General features: G+C 41.4%; 1 protein-coding gene across 2 annotated transcripts; it reads left to right on the top strand.

Moving 5' to 3' along the window:
* The first annotated feature begins 2,533 nt into the window (after positions 1 to 2,533).
* On the top strand, positions 2,534 to 22,961 carry DSN1 (DSN1 component of MIS12 kinetochore complex). 2 transcript variants are annotated; one of them, XM_075528800.1, is made up of 11 exons: positions 2,534 to 2,981; positions 3,395 to 3,443; positions 3,650 to 3,976; positions 6,057 to 6,130; positions 8,152 to 8,224; positions 9,696 to 9,783; positions 11,384 to 11,443; positions 11,837 to 11,911; positions 19,403 to 19,544; positions 20,820 to 20,907; positions 21,682 to 22,958. In XM_075528800.1, exons 2-11 carry the CDS (start codon positions 3,410 to 3,412, stop codon positions 21,765 to 21,767), a joined length of 1,047 nt encoding a protein of 348 aa, XP_075384915.1. In that variant the 5' UTR covers positions 2,534 to 2,981; positions 3,395 to 3,409; the 3' UTR covers positions 21,768 to 22,958. The 2 variants fall into 2 exon arrangements, with proteins under 2 accessions (XP_075384915.1, XP_075384916.1); XM_075528801.1 differs by lacking the exon at positions 3,650 to 3,976 and having other exon boundaries at positions 21,682 to 22,961.
* The last annotated feature ends 220 nt before the right edge of the window (positions 22,962 to 23,181 follow it).

Genomic DNA, 23,181 nt, shown 5'->3' on the forward strand with positions numbered 1-23,181 from the left:
CGTGTGTCCCCAGCTGCTGACTGCTGACACCGCTGAGTACTCAAAAGCATTCAAAAAGAAGATGGAATTGTGACTCCTTCTACCCATCTTTGAAAATGTATCATATGAAAAAGGATATTTTCCACATATTCCTTATCTATTGCAATTATTTATCAGAAAACACTATCACATATAAGTTTTGTGGGTCAGGAATTCAGGTCTTGGGTACTTAATGACTCAAGCTCTCATGAGTTTGTAGTTCAGGTGTTGATCGACATTCAGTCACCTGAAGATTGGACTCACTCACATTTACTGGTAAGTCGGTGCAGGCTGTGGGCAGGCGGCCTCAGTTCCTCACCATGTGGGTTCTCCATGGGACTGGTTGTAGGTTCTTACAACAGTTGATTTCTTTTTTAACTCTTATCACAATCTATCGTGTCAAGCACATTTGCTCATTGATTTCTTACAAGTAGTTGATTTCCCCAGAGCAGGATGAAAATCAGAGTGTTCTTTATGATTTAGCCTTGAGTCATACACTATCATTGCTACCCAAACCTTGCTGGTAATACAGGTACCCTTTCAGTGTGGAAGGGCAGGAGCATCAGGGGTAGGGGGTCATGGGGAGCCACCTTGGACTGTAGCAACCACCTAGTTAACAACTCCTCTTTGTTGAGGGCCTCACAGCAGCCAGGCCTCTGCTAGGCATTGGGAATACAACAGATGGTCCTGGAAGCCAAGGTCAGTGGCCGTGGGGAGTTGAGGGTGCCAGAGGAGCCGGGAAAGGCTTTGCGGAGGAAAAGACATCTGAGCTGAGGCTGCAGATGGGAATGCTGACCAGATGAAGAGAATGGGCTTGGGCAGAGCACTAGATGAGATGGCTCCCGGGAGAAGGAGTGAAAGCCTGCTAGGAGAGCAGAGCACAACTGGGGAACTGAGCAGAAAATGATGAGACAAGAGGCAGCAGCGTCTGATGACATGATGCCTTATAAGCAAAATTATTTTTATATCCCGAAGAATTCAAAGCAGGGAAAGGCCATGGATCGGGTCTATATTCTATGAAGTAATAGTCTCACTGTGCCCCAGGATGGCCAGCCTTGTTGGGGAACACTGCACTTCATTCTTGGGCCAATGACAAATGAATGGAAAGAGAAATTAGGCACAAAAGTTGGGGACTCAATTGAGTACCACGCAGCTCCCAGAAAGTGGTACGCAGGGAACCAAGAGTAAATCTCTGCTTTTAGACCTCTGTTAAAACTTTAGGGTGGCATTTCAGAAAGGCAGATTCCTATCTCTTGCTAGAAAACTTTAACAACCCTTCGTTTCACATGTTGTGACCTTTTCACTTCAAGGCGGTTTCAGATCTGAGAGGACACTGCTCGCTGGGGATCCCAGGCTAGTAAGGGGGAGTGGGGCAGGGGAGGCTCTGGCCTCGGGACAGGCTCACACATGACTTCTCAGCTGAGAATTACTTAACATTGGAGAAGATTGCCAGGAAAAGGCAGGACTTCCCAGGCAGAGGGAAAGCCTTCAGCAAAGGAACTGACACTTGAAGCAAGAGGACGACCTGCAAATAATTTGGAGATAAGGACTGGTCTGAGGCCCCGAGAGCTCTAGAACTCTGCCCCTGTAATAAATAAAAAACCCACCGCCTAGAGCTGATTCTAATAGTGGCCCTATGTCGCGTTTCCGGGGCTAAATCTTGACCAGCAGTCTCATCGTCCTGCAGCGCGCAGCTGATGGGGTTTGAACCACTCTATAGAGCAGGGGTCCTCAAACTTTTTTAACAGGGGCCAGCTCACTGTCCCTCAGACCCATTGGAGGGTCGGACTATAGTTTTAAAAAAATTATGAACAAATCCCTATGCACACTGCACAAATTTTATTTTGAAGTAAAAAAACAGGGGCAAAAACATCGTGCTGGCCAGATTAATGTCCTCGCGGGCCGCATGTGCCCCGTGGGCCTTGGTTTGAGGACGCCTGCTATAGAGGGTACCAGCCCATAGCCAAACTCAAGAGCCCCACTGGGGTTCTTTAATGTATTAAAGAGCTACATGCACACCAAAAGTGCCCGCAAACCGATGCTCTCAAGTCAGTTCAGCTACCGCTCTATGTGCAATTCGTTCCGGGAGCTGACTGCCGCAGCTTTCTCCGCAAGACGCAGCGTTCGAAAAGATCTCCCCGTGCGCAGCCGAGCACTCAATTACTGCGCCACCAGGGCTACCTAAGGGGCTCCAAGAGGAAAAAAATCCACGAGCAGGAGCGATAAGGTTGTGCAAACGGATTTCCAGTCCGCCCCGGAAGAATCACTGTTCACAATTCAGAGGATTAGGGGAGGAGCGACCCTCACGGTGGCGTGGCGGGACAAACCTTCAGACGTGGGCTAGTACCTCTCCGGTGCTTTGTTTCCCTAATTTACATGGGCGCTGTCCCGGGAAGGTCCTGCAAAACGTGTGGCGGAAGAAGCTGTGACGTGTCTGGGCGGGACCGAGAGCGCGGAATCCCGGTTTACGCATGCGCCGCTGGCGCGGCCCTGAACTGCGCATGCGCCGCGCATGCGCGCTGGCCTGGCGGGAATTTCGGGAGCCGCGGCGGAGTCGCTGCAGACCGGCCGTGGCATCTTCCCTTCACTGAGAGTCGTAGCGGCTCAGGGCTCCGCAGGGGACCTGGGGCTACGGGAGAGGGACCTTCAGCTTGTATTGCAGGAACGGAGTCTTAGTGTTGGATGGACGTCACTCCGAGGTCAAAGCCTTAAATATCTCCTCCGCCGCGACCCAGCTCACTCCGCCCCTGTGTTTTTGGCGTCGGACCAGCCCCTGCCGCCATTTTACCGCCCCCTGGGCGGTTCCGGGACTCCCTCCCGGCTGAAGAAATCCGACGGGTGCAGGGTGTAGAACCTACTACGGACTAGACTCCCGAACCGTGATTGAGGCCGGAGTTCGAATTCCACCGTGAACCAGGCTCCCCTCGAATCCCCTTCTGAGCCTCAGTTCCTCGCTCTGCCAGGTTAATAGCAAATTTCCTGGAGTTGTAGACAGGATTAACTGGGAGAGTGGGGGCAGATTAAGCACTTCCGTAGGACAAGCCCTGGCTCACTTTAAATGACAGTTGAATCTGTGATGAAGGATTTAGCCGAGCGCTTAACCACCGCGCCACCAGGACTCCTTCAATGCAGAGTAATTGGGAGAAAAGCCAAGGGAGCGAGGGGTATTCCTACGCCCTGTAGAAGTGCCTAGGAGGTGCTAACCTGGGTGGGCGGATTCGTCAGGCAGAGAGGATTTCTTGGGCACAATGGGTTGGTGTGAGGCGGGTAGTCCAGAGGGACTGGAGAGGCCGAACCCTGCCCCAAAGTACCAGAGCCCCCAGTTAAACCAGGGCTGAAATGTGCAGAACAGATCACCTTGTTTTCTTATTTTCAGGATTGTCTTCCCAGAATGGCTTCAGTGACTAGATCAGGTGTGGTTGCAGGTGAGTGTCCCAGAGAAAGGCAGTACCTTTTGCCTCTTGGGTTTCAGGCTTGCTGGCTCTCGGTGGCAACACATAATTAGTGTTTGCAGACCTGCTGCGCCAGTGTTTCCATGATCCTGGGCACCTTTTCCCCCCCTACCTTTTTGCACAGATGCTTTGTTGTGATGGGGTTAATTCTGTATTATAACCTTTTTTTTAATAACAAGTGCCAGAAGAGGAGCCGGTGATGTCTGTGACTCATGCTCATCCGTTGGAATCATGTTCCAACCCTGTGGACGTTTGTACTAAATCACCTGCTTCCCTGGAGATGGCTCAAAACTGTGCAAAGGAAAGAAGTCACCTTGGGTCTAGCCCCCCAAAAGGAGGATATTGTGATCTCAACCACCTGGAAGGACTTCAGTCCAAGTCCCTTCATTTGTCCCCCCAAGAACATTCTGCCCATCATCAAAGCAGAAGGCAATCCTGGCGGCGAGCAAGTTTGAAAGGAGTGAACCGGCGGAAGTCACTGCTTCCCTTTGACCAGGGCATCACAGGTGGGGTGCTATCTACATAAGACAGTGAAGTTCCAGCTCAGGTAGAGCCAATGAGGCATGACAAAGAGCATAGGAGAATAGACTTTGCTACTTAATAGCTCTGTGACTTTGAGCACTTTCCTTCATATGAACTCTGGACCTGTTTCCTCATCTAATGGAGACCATACTGCCCACCTTGTGGGGCATAATTTTAAATACGAATGTAAAACACCTAGTGAGTGTTTTTAGTGTTACTGCTGTTTAAGTCATATTAGTTGCCGCTGTAATCTATACCATGAATAGAAATTGTAACTTGCAATTCTTAAACATTCCCCTTCAGGAGGATAGGTGACGTTATAGATCCCTTGTGGCATTCAGCCTCACATCCTATTATACAGGGGAGCAGAAGGTGAACGGCTTGGTATGATTATAGGCTGAATAACTGGCAGTATCTCAAGGAAGATACACAAAAATATCTAAAGTGAAAACTTAAGTCTTTAGGGATGCTACATTTTAATGTAACATAGAAAGGTGTTTATACCATTTTTTAGAGATTCTGTGTGAATTACTATTGTAACTGAGCGAACTGCAGGATTTAATGTGCAAAGTCTGGCATATATCGGGAAGAACATACTAGCTGTATGACTGGCTGGTATTTAACTACTTTTGCTTTAAGGTCCTTGCTACATTGGAGATGGTAGTCGCACCTATCACACACAGGGTTGTGTGAGGATTGATTGAGTTGACTTATCTATAACATATTATCTGGCACAGTAAACTCAAGTGCTAGCTGTTAATATTTTTAAGGTATCACCTCACTTCAGGTGACCAGATGTCTAGAAATAAATTGGGTAATGTACCTGCTTAGCATATCAAAAAATGGCTGCTGCCAGGTCTGCCTATTTACTTTAGAGATGTGCCAACGGGGCATCAGAACTCTTCCTCAGATTACTCCAACCTTCATTTCCAGTCTAGAGCTTGTGTACTTCAAATTCTGAGTATCAGAAAATCACAGGTTCTCTCCTAGTTGTATCAGACTACCTACCAGACTTTCTCGATTACAGACAAAGGATCCAGTTTTACGTGGCAACAGGAATTAAAGAGAAGCTATAAAAAACAGCCAGCTTAGGCTGGGGGATTGCAGAAAAAAAAATGCATCCCTCATAATTCTCAAAATAGCTTTTCTCTGTTGTGGAGTAGCTGGTTTTATTTAAATTGAGATAACGGTAATTTAAAATCAACAATGCAAAAGTTAAAAAACAAACCCAATTTATACCTTTTAAAATTGCTTGAGGATTCAGTGGCCTAGTTATATAAAATGTTTCTGGAGATCATTCAATTCCAGCTGATAATTCATGTGACCTTAGAGAAGTTATCTGTTTATTACCTAACCGTTGTGCTAGTTTCAACATTTGTAACATGGAATTGATAAGAAAGTGCGTGCCTGAGTATTAACTGAGGTGTGAAGCGTGTCATGAAATGCCTTTTATATAGTTTTCAACAAATGGTTGGTGTTATTCGGTCATTATAGAGAGGCAGCATGATAGAAAGCACAGGTTTGTGAAAAGCACCGATTCTGGTGACAGGCTTGGGTTTGTGTTCTTTCTCCATGATTCCTGGCCTCAGATATATCATTTGCCCTTCCCACTTCCATTTCCTCTCCTATCAGACAGCTCGGCATAACCTACCGGGTTTATAGACAGACTTACGGTGATGTAGCTAAAGCACATGAGTGCCCATTATAATGTTCAAATGCACCTGTCCCCTTTGTTCCAGTGGTGAATGTGAATCATCAAGAAGAAAGCTTTTTATCATAAGTCTGATTGTTTTTGTTATCTTGTTTAACAAGACAAGATTTTAGTGTAATACATGGAAATATTTGTCATATTTGTCAAAGTTTGGCTGCATGGATTGGTAAATGTCATTCCTTGCTGTTCCTGGACAAACTAGGTGTGACTATATGTGTGAGAGTTCTCCCTTTAACCAGAGAGGGCTGCTTGGGCATTCTTGCCTCAAGTCGGACTGCATCAAGAGGGATGAAGTTTTTCAGCTTTTTTATTTTTCTAACTATCCATCTCTTTAACGTGATATTTTATGTTAGCGCTCAGCAGATCCATCAGTGTTGACTTAGCAGAAAGTAAACGGCTTGGCACACTCCTGCTTTCCAGTTTCCAGGTGAGGTGCTTGGGGCTGGGAAATGCTTTGTTGGTTTTTTTTTGTTTTTGCAACTCAATGTCACGGCCCCAGACAGAAATTGGTACCCTGAGATGTATTGGTTAAGATTAAATGACGTTTTTCCATAATTAGGATTAATTTAAAGGCCAGATTTAATCCCAGCCACTAATTTCTCTTTGGACTGGGCGTTCAAATCACATGGAATGCTGCTAACAGAGATTTCCCTGGTTTCATATCCTTTGTCCATGGGCACCAAATAATGGGAATTTATAGTGTGTAATTTCTGTCTGATTACTAAAACAGTATATGACCCATGTTATATAATTATATACTTGTGTGTTGTATAAGCTGTTTTTCAGCACATTTTTAATGCAATTTTTGTGGTAAAATTAGGTGCCTCCGCTGATAATCAGGTTGGCTTATACTTGAGCATATATAGTATGTAGGCAACTAATGTAGGTAAGCATTGCTAATGAATAGTTTTGAAAATAAGAGTGCAAAAAAAAGCAGGATATAGCTTGGGGGAATCTGAAGTTGGCAAGTCTTGGAAAGGTCCCCAAACAGGGTTTCACCAGCTCACACCCTCATCGTTGATTATGAGGATGGCTTCCACACTCCCACTCATTAATACAGACCCTCAGCTGTGGCTTTTGTAACCCAACTACTTTAACGCTTGGTTCACAGAGATTGGGGACAAAGGTTCTTTGGGCTAAACAGCATGTTATTTGTGTGAATTAAATGACCAATTTTTTCCCTGAAACAAAAGTGTAAATGCATAGTGAAATCAACAAAGTTTTTTCTTCTTCTAGAACTTATTTATAAGCAAACCCTGAGTGACATCCAACTCGTATCAACCTATATTTAAGAACCAACTTCCTGTAAAGCCTATTATATTTTATATTAAAATGGCCAAGGTACATACAATGGTTCATAATAAAACAATTGCTACTTTACAATACCCATCTAAACATCATTATTGCTATATTATTTATAAAGATATTTTAGTGCATCTATTTAAAAAAATCATTTTATTGAGGGCTCTTATAACTGCACCAGTTGTATCAAGCACATATATATGTTGCCATCATCATTTTCAGAACATTTTCTTTCTGCTTGAGCCCTAGCATCTGTTCCTCTTCCCCCCTCCCTCTCCCATCCAAGAATACTATATTCTAAGACTTTTAACTATTAGATATAAACAGTATCTAACTGTTGTGAATTGGGTTCAGATTTGACTTGGAGATAGGAAGAAATGGAGCTCGTTAATAATCTAGGGGTTGCTTATGTGTGAAAGTCTTAACCTAAAACATAGAATCAGCTCTTCCCATAGCAGCCTCTGAGGTGATCTGTCAAAATGGTTCCCTACTAATTTGACCCAGAAACTCCACAAAATCATGCAAATCAAGAGGGTTGAACCTTGGGGTCCATCTTAAGGACACCCACGAAACTGCCCAGGCATCAAGGGTAGGCATGTCCTGAAAGCCACTAGATATTTGAAAGCTGTCACTTTGCAGAAGCCATATTCCCTTCAGACATTGTTGCTAGTAGGTGTACCCAAGCCAAGCAGTGGGGTCGGACCCAGCTCCAGGGTCAGGGGCCTAAAAAGAGTGCTGGATTTTTGGTGCGTGTGCTTAAACATGCAGAGCGTGATGCTGGACTTAAAGGGTTACATGCGGTTCTCTGGTCATTGCACATATCCAGGTGACAGCTCCCAGGATGCATTGCTGGACTTAGAGCTATGGTCAGGTCAGTTCATACCATGAGCTCCTGCTACACTGAAATAGTTTTTCTTGAAAAGGAACAAATTGTCCCTAAACCAGAAAAGGAGGTTGCACATAAGAAAAAAATCTCCCAGAAGAAACTGAAGAAACATACTCTTGGCCCAGGAGTAAAAGCTTAAAAGAAAACAGTTTTTAAAAAGAATTGTATAATTTTATACTTTACTAAGCATTATAAAATTACATGAACTCAAGACTGGCCTGGTAAATCTCAGTGATACTGAAAATGCTTTCTTTCCGTAGTTCTCTGTTAAGAAATTGGAACCTTTCCTAAAGGACACCAAGGGCTTCAGTCTTGAAAGTTTTAGAGCCAAAGGTAAGTTGCTAGAAAAGATAGTATAACCCTAGATTGCACCCTCTTGTACACTGTTAATCCTCACATGCAGGATGCCTTGTGGTTTTGTAAGTAATTGAATACGTACTTATCAGTCTTTTAACAATTTATCTTGCAGTTCCATATTGCACATAGAGCTGCCTTGACACATCAATAGCCATATGCTATTGCTTTATATAAATGTACCATATCTGGTTTAACCAATTTTACTTTGGGGTTTTAAGACTGTTTCCAGTCTTTTACTAATATAATAGTGCCCTTAAAATCTTTTTACAGAAGTCTTTTGTTACATGTGCAAATAAAAATAAGACAGATTCCTAGAATTGAAGTTCCTGGTATGAAATGATAGGAGTGCTTTACATAGAGCGGATACCAATATATTCCCTCGCCAGCAATATGTCTAAAACTTTCTCACACCAACAGTTTTATCACATTTAGATTTTTATTTATTTTAATCTTATTGGGGGAGTTCTTAACAACTCTTAAAGTAATCCGTCATTCATTTGTATTAAGCATGCTTGTACATATGTTGCCATCAACATTTCCAAAACATTTTCTTTCTATTTGAATCCTTGGAATCAGCTCCTCTTTTTTCCCTCGCCCCCAAATTTAGATTTTTTTTTTTTTTACTATTCAGCATGATAAAGGTGTAGCTTTAACTTATATTTCTTTTAGAGGCTAAGCGTCTAAAATGTTTTAGAGCCATTTGTACTTTATTCTGTGTATTATCTCTTTAAACTTGAAAGTGGCATGATCTCTTTTCTGTTAGTTTGTAGGAAATTTTTACATGTTAAGGAAATGAACAATTTGTGAAATAAGTTAAAAATATTTTTCAATTCTGGGTAGTAATTACTAACAGTGCACTACACAATAACCCAGGGTCAGCAATACTGTTACTTAAAAGAAAAAAAAATGCAACTTCAGGCATACTTTGCTAACAAAACTTATTTCTCTCACAATTACATTATCATCTCCACTAGTGTAGATATGCCAGTGTTACACTGACAGCTAGTTTGCATAGCCTTGGCTCTCTGCATTCTTTACCTAAATGTAATGGTGGGACTCTTCAGATGTAAAGAGACTGGTTTTCATCTTATGCCCATGACTGCCTCCACGTGCCTCACTACACTCTTGCCCATCGACTGACTTCTATAAATACGTACATTCTCCCTTCCAGTGCTATAGGTTTCCTTCTCTTAATGTCAAATTTAGTTGTACCTTTATTAAGTACATCTTTACCAGTAAAACATAAAAATGCCATTTTAGCCAGCCTACCCAAAAGAGGGAAATAAAACCTTTCTGCATATTTATAATCCTCTTTTTTGCTGAGTGAGGACCAGGCTATAACGGGACCAAAGAGCTCAAGCCACTTAAATGTATTATATCTTTGTTAGCAGTTCACTAAAATTTTATGTCCTCTTCATTTTATAGTAAGTAATTTTATTTTCCATAGCATCTTCTGTTTCTGAAGAATTAAAACGTTTTGCAGACAAATTGGAAAGTAATGGAACTCTGCAAAAATGCTTTGAAAAGCCAAGAGGGTAAGAAAGATTCCTTTTCTGTCATTAATTATTTTCATTACCATTAGGCAGCTAGCATTTCTGCAGCATTTTCTGTACCAGGCTCTTCTAGATACTAGCAATACAGTGCTAAGGAAGTTGAACGGCCTCTAGTAAAGCCTACATTGTAATAGAGATAATAATGCCTAGACAATAGTTTTAGCTGGTGATATGCTAAGGAACTGATTAGTGTGATAAATGACATAAGGCCTGGGCAGCTTCAGCTAGAGTATTCATAGAAGACTGCTTATGACTTGATCCTTAGTCTGAGACTTGTCAGACCTGAATGGTGAGAAGGTGTTAGCCAGGGAAAGATGAGAAAAGAACTTTGCTAGCCGTGCAGCTAGTGATAAACCCATGTTTGTTTGCAAGTGAGAATACTAGCAGATACTTTAAAGTCTTAGCCCCTACCAGGGTCAAGGCTAACATCGGCAAACCCCTTTTCCCTTCACACAGCACCAAATCGTGTCACTTGGTCTTACATCATGAACTTTTAGTTTTGATTTCACAAATGAAGTTCTCCCCTTCCAGTCTCTGCAGTTGGCATTGCTACTCCAGGAACGGCAATAATTTAGGTCAACATATTATCTCTTGAGTGAGTGTGTTTAGGCCACTGTTTGCATCTCAGCCAGAGTGGCAGAGGCTGTGTCATAGTCTTTGGTAGAAAAGCATGAATGAAAGGTGACACAATCAATTGTCTTTGCTAGGTAAGGTTCTGAGTACATCTTCCACATTTTGGCATCATAGTGCCTGATCCTATTCCATTAGAATTAATTACCTAACTAAGTAGAATTATTGATGTAAGTAAAACATAAACACCTCTCCACCACTTTTTTCAGTTTTAGTGGGAAGATAAGGTCATATGAAAAAGCACTGTTGGACCTTAAGAGATCTGAAGTTTTGATTAACAGGAAGGGAAGAGATGAAAAGATCTAAATGAAAGCCCAGGTGTCTGGAGGCCAGTGTGAGAGGAATGGTGGCAGAAGAGAGCGTAGCCAGTCAAAGCTGGTGAGATGGGTGCAACCAGAACAGAGAACCTTACGTGCCAGATTAAGGTTCTATGTAGAAAAGGTTAAAGGATTTTTGAACCCAAAAAAATATATATAGGAAGGTTAACTTAGCCATGGTGTGAATTGGTATCCATGGGAGAACTTGAAGATAAAGTAACCGTTTTGAAAGCTATTACTTAGCAATAAAAATGGGATGGACTGTCAACTGTATACACAAAAAGGGCAGCATTTGCTAAGGGAGAGAGCTCAGAACGCAGGAAGGGATAGGAAAGAAGGCTGAATAGAAACTAAACAAAGCAAGGAAATGGGAAGAATTTTGTTACATTGTTGGGATTATAATCAATATCAAGAAACCAAAGTATAAGTTAATCAAAATGGGAAACCAATTTTCTCTGTGAACTTAAACTTAAATTACACACCAAAAGTTTTAAGTGAGTTGGAGATAAAGGATAATACTTGTTTGGGAGAAAAGATAAATCCTAATGTTTTTTACTGTGAGTAGGATATCATACTATTTAAAGTAAATCCTTTTGGGAAGCTTTATGTTGATCTCAATTCTTTTTGTGTCCCAGAAAAGAATTAGATTTCAGTCTGGAAGCATCAATGGCTGAGATGAAAGAATACATAGCAAAGTAAGTGAAAATGAGAAAATCTTCCTTAGAAAATTGAAATTCATTCTCCGCTTAAAGAAAATAATTAAACCTGATGCGTAAAATGAATAGTAAGCATTCTGTTCAGAATACTGTTTATGTTAGTACTAAAAGCCTCCACATTGAGTTTCTATGGGATGTGCTGATGGCCAGTTTCATATATCACAGTCTACAGAATAAAGATGTTAACTTGATTTTAAGATTTCATGTTTGACTAAATTACATTGCTGCTCTTGAAATCAGTAGAGTTTTCCCTTCATGACTTTTCTATTCACTTCTTGGAACCAGATGATACACCTACTATAGTTAATGACACCCTGAGTGATTCAGAATGAGGTGATCAAAATTAACTAATTTTTTTTTCTGATTCTGTAGATTTACTTCAGAACGTCATACTTGGGATCAACTCTTGGTGAAGTACCAGAAGGAGGCTGAAGAGATTGTATCTAGGTTAGATCTGTGAATTCAAAACAAATTTGTCTCTTTCCTTGGAGAGTTGATTAGAATGTATTTCAATTCACTTAGCATACATTTGGGCAAATATGTTACAGAAGACCTCTTCGGAGTGTTGATAAAAAAATATTGGATAGATTATGATTGCCAAAAGAAAGGATAAATCTATCGTGGAAATAGTATAGCCAGAGTGCTCCTTACAAGCAAAGGAGATGCCAGCCCCTCAAAGAAGACACGACCCGTGGTAAATAGACAGGGAGTGGAAGAGGAAAGCCCTCAGCATGGTGGCTTCACACAGTGGCTGCAGCGATGGGCTCACAACTGAGGGCTGAGCAAGAGGAGGGTCTTCTGGGTGAGAACTGACTCCACAGCACCTAAAGACAACAGTAGTTTTTGGTTTAGTTTTTAATCATTTTACTGGGCGTTCTTACAGCTTTTATAACGTTCCATCAGTTGTACCAAGCATATTTGTGCATACGTTACCATCATTTTCTAAACATTTACTTTCTATGTGAGCCCTTGGTATCAGCTTTTTTCCCTCCCTCACATAGTCGTTCTATATTCAGCCTTTCTAAGGAACCACCAGACTTCACAGTGACTGTACCATTGTACAATTCTACCAACAATAGATAAGGGTTTCTCCACAGTCCTGTCAGCACTTGGTTTTTTTTTTTTCCTTTTCCATTTTTCTGAGAGTAACCATCTGAGTGTGAAATGATATAGGTGTTTTTTATTTGCTTTTCATGTGCTTGCTGACTGTATATATTTATTATAATATGCTCGTCCTTTGCCCACTTTTTTAACAGATTGTCTTGATCTTTTATTGTTGAGTTGTAGCAGTTCTTTATGCACTTTGGATAATCAGGTACAGGAGTATGGTTCCCAAATAGTTTTCCATATTCTGTTGATTTTTTTTGTACTTTGTTGAGAATGTCCTGGGAAGCACAGCAGTTTTTTATTTTTATGAAGTTCAATTTACCTATTTCGTTACTATACTTTTGGTCTCATATCTTAAAAAATCCATGGTCAAATTTAGGTCCTGATGCATTACCCCTATGTTAGAGTATAGCTGGTTATGTATTTGGCTGCTGTCTGAAAGGTTAGAGTTTCGAGTCTACCAAAAAGCACCTCAGTCTGCCTGCCCCAAATCAGTTATTAAAAAATGATGAAAATGAGGAAGAAATGGGGAGCAGGAGCACAGGGCGCTAACCCACCCAAGGGGAGGGTATTATTTATAAGAGGGACCAGACTTCAACCTAGTGCCCCAAGGTGTGAATGCAACATGCCGGCGTGGAGTAGAGAACCAGTGTAAAGGGCTGGGGAGCTGACCCCAGTATCAAATACTAAGTGGACACCTGCCACTCCCCCCAGAAGAATTTGTTTCAAAGGACAGCATTGGGTCTGCAGCTCCAGGAGAGGGACATATCTGATCTGAGCACACGGGAACAGATGGAGGGGAGAGTAGGAGAGAGTGGAACGCATCCTGGCCCACCAAACCTTGAGGACAATGACCCCAGTTAGAGTAGCGAATCCACAGAGAGGACCACATGGCCAGCCCCACTATGAGACATGACGCCCCTCGCTGATCCATGGCCCTATAGGGGACCACCAGAGACACAGTGTGGGAATTGTGCCCAACCTGATCCCGCCACACCGAGGCAAAACACTGGGGTAGTGCAGCAGAACAGCTAGGGAATGGAGCGGCAAGGTCCCCAGGGAATGCTGAGGGTAGACTTGGGGGCCAGGGCGTGATGCCCCAACACACTGGACTTGAAAACACTCCTAAAGGCCAACGAATGATCCTTGAACTAACTACAAATTTTTCTTTCTTGTGCTTTGTTTTGTTCTTTGTCAGTGGTTTTTGTCGTTGTTTTGTTGTATATTGTTGCTTGGTTTTGCTCTGTCTTGTTTTTCTGCAGGTCTGTCTAAATAAGATAGGTTGGATGAACAATCTGGAGGAGAAAACAACGGAACCGACAGTTCCAGGGGGACATGGGATAGGGAGAGGTGGGGGGAAAGGTAGTGGTGTTAACAAACCCAGGGACAAGGGAACAACAAGTAATCCAAATTGGTGGTTAGGAGGGTGTAAGAGACCTGGTAGGGCGTGACCAAGGGTAATGTAACCGAGAGAAATTACTGAAACCCAAATGAAGGCTGAGCATGATAGTGGGACAGGAGGAAAGCCAAGGGAAATAGAGGAAAGAGCTAGGAGGCAAAGGGCATTTATAGAGGTCTAGATAAAGGCATGTACACATGCAAGAATACTTTCTTCTATTAAATTGGCATTCTGTGATGCTCACCTTCCTGACACAAACCCTGAAGACAAAGCGGGTGCATAAGCAAACGTCGTGAAGAAAGCTGATGGTGCCCAGCTATCAAAAGATAGCATCTGGGGTCTTAAAGGCTTGAAGATAAACAAGTGGCCGTCTAGCTCAGAAGCAACAAAGCCCACATGGAAGAACACACCAGCCTGTGTGATCACAAGGTTCTGAAGGGATCAGTTATCAGGCATCAAAGAACGAAAAATCATCATTGGTGCACACCTCCATAATACGATCGCTGAGAACAAACAGGTGCATAACAAATGTGGTGAGGAAGCTGATGGTGCCTGACTATCAAAAGGTATAGCGTCTGAGGTCTTAAAGGTTTGAAGGAAAACAAGCGGCCATCTAGCTCATAAGCAACAAAGCCCACATGGAAGAAGCACACCAGACTGTGCTGTCATGAGGTGTCGAAGGGATCAGGTATCAGGCATCATCAGAACAAAAATCTTACCATAGTGAATGAAGGGGGAAGTGCAGAGTGGAGACCCAAAGCCCATTTGTTGGCCACTGGAGATCCCCTTGCAGAGGGATCTAGGGCAGATGAGTCAGTCAGGGTGAGATATAGCACGGATGAAGAATACAACTTCCCTCTAGTTCCTAAATGCTTTCTCCCACCCCCACCCCACCCCCCATTACCATGAACCGAATTCTACATTGCAAGTCTGGCTAGACCAGAGGATGTACACTGGTACAGATAGGAACTGGAAACACAGGGAATCCAGGGCAGATAATACCTTCAGGACCAGCGGGATGAGTGGTAATACTGGAAGGGTAGAGGGAGAGTGGATCGGAAAGAGGGAACCGATTACAAGGATCTACATGTGACCTCCTCCCTGGGGGATGGACAACAGAAAAGTGGTTGAAGGGAGATGTCGGACAGGGCAAGATATGACAAAATAATTTATAAATTATCAAGGGTTCATGAGGGAGGGGGAAACAGGGAGGGAGTGGAAAAAATGAGGACCTGATGCCAAGGGCTTAAGCGGAGCAAATGTTTTGAGAATGTTGGAGGGAAATTAATGTACAGATGTGCTTTACACAATTGATATATGTATGGATTGTAATAAGATTTACAGTTTCAGGAATCCTCAATAAAAATAATAACTTGTAGAGGTACAATTTTACTCTGACACTTGAGTAGTTGCTGTGTGTTGTATTGAGTAGTAGAACTAATTTTACTTTTATGTTTTAAGAAGTGTAATCTTTTCAAAGCCCTAGTGGCATAGCGGATTACATGTTGGGCTGCTAACCTAGAGATGAGCAGTTTGAAGCTATTAGCTGTCCCACGGGAGAAAGATGAGTCTTTCTGTTCTCATAGAGAGTTACAGCCTCAGCAAGCCATGGAGGCAGTCCTGCTTTGTCTGTAGGGTCACTATGAATCAGAATGTATTTAATGGCAATGAATTTTTAGTTTATTCTTACCTTGATCCATTTTGAGTTAATTTCTTAATGTGGTATAAGGTATGAGTCTTGTTTCATTCCTTTGACTATGCAGTTTGTTTTGTTTTTTAATTTTAATAAATTATTTTGGGGGGGCTCTTACAACAATCCATACATCAATTGTATCAAGCACATTTGTACATATGTTGCCATCAACATTTCCAAAACATTTTTCTACTTGAGCCCGTGGTATCATCTCTTCTTTTTTCCCCTCCACTCCCACTCGTGAACCCTTAACAATTTATAAATTATTTTTATTTTCATATCTTACACCATCCAGTGTCTAATCTTTTCCCTCGCGTTTCTATTGTTCATCCCTGGAGGGGAGAGGAGGGTTAATCATTGTGATGGGTTCTCTCTTTTTCCCCCAAGTTTCAGGGTTCTTTAGCACTATTTATTGAAAGAATTTTTACCCAGGGACTAGTCTTACCACCTTTGTCTAAAATCAGTTGGCCATAGTTTGTTTCTTTGTTCTACTTATTTCATCAGTCTGTTATATGTCTGTCATTTATACCAGTTTTAGACTGTATTGATTTTACAGCATTGTAATACATTTTGAATTAGGAAGTAAGAGTCCTGCTTTGTTCTTTTCCAAAATGGTTTTATCGTTTTGGGGCCCCATGGAATTCTATATAAATTTGAAGATTGTCTTTTTTTTTTTTTTAACCAAGAAGGCTTTTGGAATTATGATAGGGTTTGGATTATATCAGATCTGTAGATTACTTTGGGTAATATTGAGGTTTTCCAGTTCACTAACACAATATTCCCTTCCATATACTAGGATTTAAAAAATTTTTACTATATTAAACAGTGTTTCATAGTTTTAGTGTACAAGTCTTTTGCCTCCCTAGTTAATATATTCCTAGATACATGTTTTTAATTCTTTTGTAGCTAGAACGGCTTCCTTAGGTTCCTGTTAGGATTGCGCTCATTGATGATAGGTGTTGATCTCCTGTCCTGCAGCTATGTTGTTAGCTCTGGAAGCTTTTTTGTGGATTCTTTTTTTTTTTTAATCGTTTTATTAGGGGCTCATACAACTCATACATACATCAATTGTGTAAAGCACATTTGTACATCCATTGCCCTCATCATTCTCAAAACATTTGCTCTCCACTAAGCCCCTGGCATCAGCTCCTCACTTTTCCCCTTCCTCCCCGCTCCCTCCCTCTGAACACCTTGGTAATTTGTAAATTATTCTTTTGTTATATCTTGCCCTGTCTGAAGTCTCCCCCTTCACCCACTTTTCTGTTGTCTATTCTCCAGGGAGGAGGTCACATGTAGATCCTTGGAATCGGTTCCCCCTTTCCAACCCACCCTCCTTCTATGTTCCCAGTATCACCACTCTCACCACTGGTCCTGAAGGCATCATCCGCCCTGAATTCACTGTGTTTCTGGTTCCTGTCTGTACCAGTGTACATCCTCTGGTTTAGCCAGACTCGCAAGGTAGAATTGGGATCATGATAGTGGGTGGGGTGGGGGGGTGGGGTGGGGAAGCATTTAGGAACTAGAGGAAAGTTGTGTTTTTCATCATTGCTACATGGCACCCTGTCTGGCGGCATCTCTTCCCTGAGACCCCTCTGCAAGGGGTCTCTGGATTATTTTGAGGGTTGGTTTTCTCTGTTTTTAACTAGCTTCTGTGTCAAAGAATTTGTTTCCATTTTGGTTTTCCTCCCTTTATAACTACTCGAGCAGTGTTTTGGTCTAATGGGTAAGTAAGCTGTAGGGTTTCTAGGGCTATGATCCTGCTGTCTCCCTCTTGTCGTATCTGTATTTGTGGAATTATAACACAAACACGTACTTGCACAGCCCACCGCATTAAAGCAATGACTGCGTTCAGGTGCAAACCCTCCATGTATGCTGTTCTTCCTTTTCCCCTGTTCCCACCCTGCTTCTTTCCTTCCCCCGGCCCCAACCTTTAACCCCGGCAAAGCCCTCCTGTGGTATGATAACACAAGTTTTTTCTCATTATAATGTGCCCTCAAGTACTTTTCTTTATGAGATTAACTGACTTTGCTGAGCATGATGTTCTCCAATTTTGTCCATGTCGTATAAGGTGTGATTGACTCGTCTTTTTTTTTCCAAATACTTTTATTGGAAGCTCTTACATCCCTTATCACAATCCGTACATTCATCCAGCGTGTCAAGCACATTTGCACATATGCTGCCGTCATCGTTTTCAAAGCATTCTCTTCCCACTTGAGGCCCTGATGTCAGCTCCCCATTCCCCCCCTCATCATTGTTTTTTAAGCATGCATAATATCCCATTACGTTGGCGTAAGGTGGTATTTAATTTGTATTTCTTTTATACCTAATGCATTCGAGCATATCTTCATATGATGTTGGCCACCTAGATATCATTAGTAAATTATCTATTCACAAATTGTGCCCACCTTTTGATTGAGTGAATTTATGTTTTTCTTAAGGTTTTCAGCTCTCTATAGATTCTTTTAATTAGCTCTTTAACTGATATACCATTGCAAAATACTTTTATTCCCAGTCTGTGGGTTCTCTTTTTACCTTTTTAAAATTATTTTTAATCATTTTATTAGGGGCTCATACAACTCTCTTATCACAATCCTTACATACTTCATTTGTGTAAAGCACATTTGTACATTCATTGCCTTCATCCTCAAAACATTTGTTCTTCGCTTAAGCCCCTGGCATCAGCTCCTCATTTTTTCCCCTGCCTCCCCGCTCCCCACTCCCTCATGAATCCTTGTTAACTTATAAATATTATTTTGTCATATCTTGCCATGTCCAATGTCTCCCTTCACCCACTTATCTGTTGATCCCCCAGGGAGGAGGTCACATGTAGATCCTTGTAATCGGTTCCCTCTTTCCAGCCCACCCTCCCTCTCTTTTTACCCTTTTGATGGACATAGATGTCATATTTTTTAAACGGACCAGTCCTTTATTTTGTCATCTGTAGTGTGGCTGTCTAGTGGTATAAAAGTTACTAATTGGGAAAATAAATTATACCAAGCAATCATTTCAGAATCTCTTGTTAATAAGAGAGCCTGCATCTATAGTAGAATTAAAGAATACTGATTCAAGTTAATAAAAACTATATCAGCTAATTTGAAACTAATTTGGAAACAATTAGTCTGATAGTCTAATGGACCACTAAAACATCAGTCTTTGAGATTGAAAGAAATAGATGGTTCCTAGCTACCACTATTAACTGCTTTGAAAAGAATCATTTTAGAAGGTTTTAGATAGAGTGGGAGCAAAAAAAAAAAAGACATTTTAAAATCATAAAAGAAGGTTTATTGGTTGGGTAAAGACGGGTCAGATGACTCTCACCCTTCAAGCATAGATCTGCACTCAATTCTGTTAGACTAATCAATCATTTAAGACCGAAAGGGCAGCATTTAATCAAGGATAAAGTTGAGAGGGGTAGGAAAGGAGGAGGAATAGAAACCGGAAACATAGGGTCTAAGAGTGGTAAGTCATGTTACATTGAAAGGATGGCAATGGATGACTTGAATCAGAGTGTGCATGAACTGTTGAATGTAAAACTAATGAAATGTTCTGTAAACATTCACTTTGTTCATTATAAACAGTTCTTTTTAAAAAACAATAGAATGCTTATAAAAATATTATCACCTCTGTTCTCCTTGAAAAACAATATATATAGGAGGTTTCCAAGCTGATCTTTGGTCTTATAGTCCCCAGAAAATGATTATCGATTTTTTAGTAAATTTTTGTCTCGTTTTATCTTTAGGAAATCAACTGAAGACAAAATTGTTGAAGTAGATCCTACAACATATCTTGGGTCTTCCCAGAATGAAGTTCTGAATACAAAGCCAGACTACCAGAAAATATTACACAACCAGGACAAGGTCTTTGATTCTATGGAATTGGTGGTAAGTTGGTCATGTGTACGTGGTGGACTTACTTGGCTTTGCTATCTTGTCACCCTTGGAAATGTAAACCTAGAGAATTTGTGATGAGGCAAGCATACTGAACTTCATCTGAAGGAAATAGGAAAAGGGGAAAAAATAACAAGTAAACAAACATGTGGTGGTAATACAAATAAAGCAAGTTAAGGAGCTAGAGGACATATAGAGCATCAAGTACTGTTTTATATCAGTTAGTTATTGAAAGCCTCCCTAATGTGACATTTTAGCAGAGACTTGAAAGGAATGAGGGAGTGAGCCATAAGGACATTCTGGGGAATATAAATAAACCTAAGGATCGCCAGGAAGTAGGTGGCACTTACAGGATAATCTAAGAGTTTATTTATGGTGAACTATGTATCGAGCTAAGGAGTCCTGGTGGCATAGCGGCTTTGGGTTGGCTGCTAACTGCAGGGTCAGCATTTGAAAACCAGCAGCTGCTCCTCAGGAGAAGGCCTGGGTTTTCTACTCCCATACAGAATTAGTCTTGGAAACTCACAGGGGCAGTTCTACTCTGCCCTTTAGGATCCCTATTACGCGTCGATCTGGACTCCATGGCAGTGAGTCATGTACACAGGTTTGTTTGCCATGTGTTAAATGTTTAAGCTCTCAGAGGTACTAACTGAAAGGTTGGTGGTTCAAATCCACTTGGAAAAGAAGACTTGCTGATCTGCTTCCAAATGTTAACAGCCAAGACAACTGTTTCATGGTCTGTTTTGCACACCTGGGTTTGTTGTGAGTCAGAATTGGCTCAAAAGCGACATTTTCCTTCTTTTTTAACTGAATATAAAGATGAGGGTTTTGTGAAACTAAGAATTTTTGGAATAATTTGAGATTTCGAGGTCACTGAGTGGTTGCTCCCTCTAGTCCTGAAGGAGCAGTACCTGCCAGAGCAGTTAGCAGGGCGCCAGGAGGGCAGAGGTCACATGTTCCGCTCCTTGGAAGCTGTGGTCTTCGTTCAGCATGGCATAGGCGGCTCAAGGTGACTCTTCCAGGCGCCATCTTGGGTAATCAATACTCTGACCGTTTGAGCTGCCCTCCCTTTGAGCCCCTTTTTGACCAGAGCCAACCAGAAACCAGGAGAGTTGGGGTCCTAGTGTTAAAGGTCATATGGACCTGAATATAGGTCTGGAGGTAGAAAAGTGGGGTGTGGATCTATAAGTTCCAAAAGTTTGAAAGAACACCAAACAGAGCTTTTGAGTCAAGTTTGCTTGATAGCTCAAGGCTATCTGTGGTCTGCAGATGGATGAGCTGCAGGGATCAGTGAAGCAGCTGCATGCCTTCATGGACGAAAGTACCCAGTGTCTCCAGAAGGTGTCAGTACAGCTTGGTAAGTATGCCTCTTTCTGGGATGATAGCAGGGATCTATTTTTTTCAATCTGGTGGCTAGTCCTTCAGACAGAAACTGCCCTTCAGGCATATGGTCCAGAGGACAAAGACGAATTCAGGTGATTCCCTGACCTCACCCACTCCTAATAATTAGGGTATTATAGATACTCATATTGGTGGGAAATTTCCAGATATAAATTACACTGAAGTACAATGAATTGAAATGAAATGCTTACAGATTGTTCATTTGGTAAATTCAAGTTTAATTATTTTCTATTGCTTTTTACCTCTTTGCTCTTCAAGAATCATTTCAAATGATACTGCAGCTATTTTTTTGTAGTTTTTCATGACCTCCTTTAGTCCTCAATTATTTGCTGAAAAGCACACCTAATTTTTTATTTAACTCTTATACTTGTATTTGATAACTTTGGCTGTGTTGTCAGGAGAGACCAATCCCTGGAGGACATCATTCTTGGTGTGTGTGGGGGGGTGGGGGTGCTTATTCACAACAAGATGGCTGCTGCAGTGGGCTCAGGCGTGGGAACAATTTGTTTGGTTCTTTTGTACATCAGGTCTCTATGAGCAGGAACTGACTCAACGGCACACAACAACAACAACAGCACTTTAATCGTAGTTCTGGGTGGCTTTCCTTCAGGCTACCATCTCTCTGATGATAGAGACTCGTAATGCATGTCAATGTCTGGCATATAGACGTTTTCAATAAATGTTATATATAAATTCATTTGAAATATTATTTTTTGACTTCACTCTTCAGGGAAAAGAAGCATGCAAAAAGTAGATTCCTCACCAGCTCGTAAGCTGCTCAAGCTTCAGCTACGAAATCGGCCTACCACACATTGACCTGGCTCTTGGTGACTGCAGCGTTTTTGTCTGCATGATGAAAGGAATGGAAAACTGTCCATTCATCAGTTGGCTGATATGTCTGACTGAGAGTCGAGACGCTTGCCTTTGAAGGTGACTGTAAAGCCTTGCATTCCATAAGCACTTTGTTACCCTCAAAGGGAGTTTCCATGGAAGCCTAGACACTTTCCATTAATATGTGAAGTGCTGAAAACTTCTTTTCTAGAATGATGTTCAGAACCAGTGACGTATTTTTAACATCCCTCCTGGTCAAAAATCTTCAACCTCTGAAGATGTTTTGCTGTTTTTGAAATAGTTTAGCCATTCAAGACTAAGTCCTATGAAACATTTAGGGGCCAAGTTGGGCTCTGCTTTTAAAGTCATGAGACTGGTTTTCTTTTCTTTGTTGAGACTGGTTTTTTAGTCTGTCTCTGAAGATGATTCCAGGGAGAAGAGATTGGAGCACTTACCCGGATGTCCGAAGTGAAGGAGTACCACTCATTCTGTACGTCATGCTATCTGCACTGTGCTTTCACCCTTAACACTTAGTTGACAGACTGAACCCTGAACTCATTACTTGAAGGGGATTTGTATTCTTTTTACTTGTTTTACATATTTGCATTCTAAAATTGTACATAATTAAGTTGCTTTATGTTTTCTTTGTGAATACACATATATATTTTTTCTTTGTGAATATTTTCAGTGTATATAAAAGTAAGGACGCCTTAGAAAATAGAATTCCGTGGCAAGATGCCGAAGTTCGTGTGAAAATAAGCGTCAGCATTAGTTATCAATAAAACTTCACTAATTATTGTTTGTTTCTTACTCTGATCACATTGATGGGAAAAACTCATCGCATTTAGCATGCAGTCCTAGTCTTTTAAGCAGCTTTACTGGTACATAATCCACATATCACACAATTCAGTAGTTCAACCACATTGAGACGAGTTGTACAATCTTTACCAAAACCAATTTTGGGACATTTTCTTCTTGCTCATTGTTAGCTCTCCATTTCCTCCCAACCTCTCCTGCCACACCTAAGAAACCATTAATCCAGTTGCTATATCTATAGATTTACCCATCCTGAATTTCTTATATCAGGAAACATAAAAACTAACAAAATGAATCAGAAAAATCTCAATCAAAAAGAATGCAGAAAATATTAAAAAGTAAAATGGGTCAAAGGAGATCAAATAATGTTAAATATCCATAGTCCACTAGGTTGTGAGATAGATGCTTTGACTTAAATTTTTTTCTTTTAAGTTTATTTTGGCTTTTGCTGGGAATATACCCAGCAGAACATAAATCAGCCGAACAGCTTCTATATAAGCAGTTTAGTAACACTGATTATATTTTTCACGCTGTGCGACCATTTTCACCATCCTTTGTGAATTATTCCACACCCATTAATATA

Source organism: Tenrec ecaudatus, chromosome 12 (assembly GCF_050624435.1).
Source record: "Tenrec ecaudatus isolate mTenEca1 chromosome 12, mTenEca1.hap1, whole genome shotgun sequence".
NCBI lineage: Eukaryota > Metazoa > Chordata > Mammalia > Afrosoricida > Tenrecidae > Tenrec > Tenrec ecaudatus.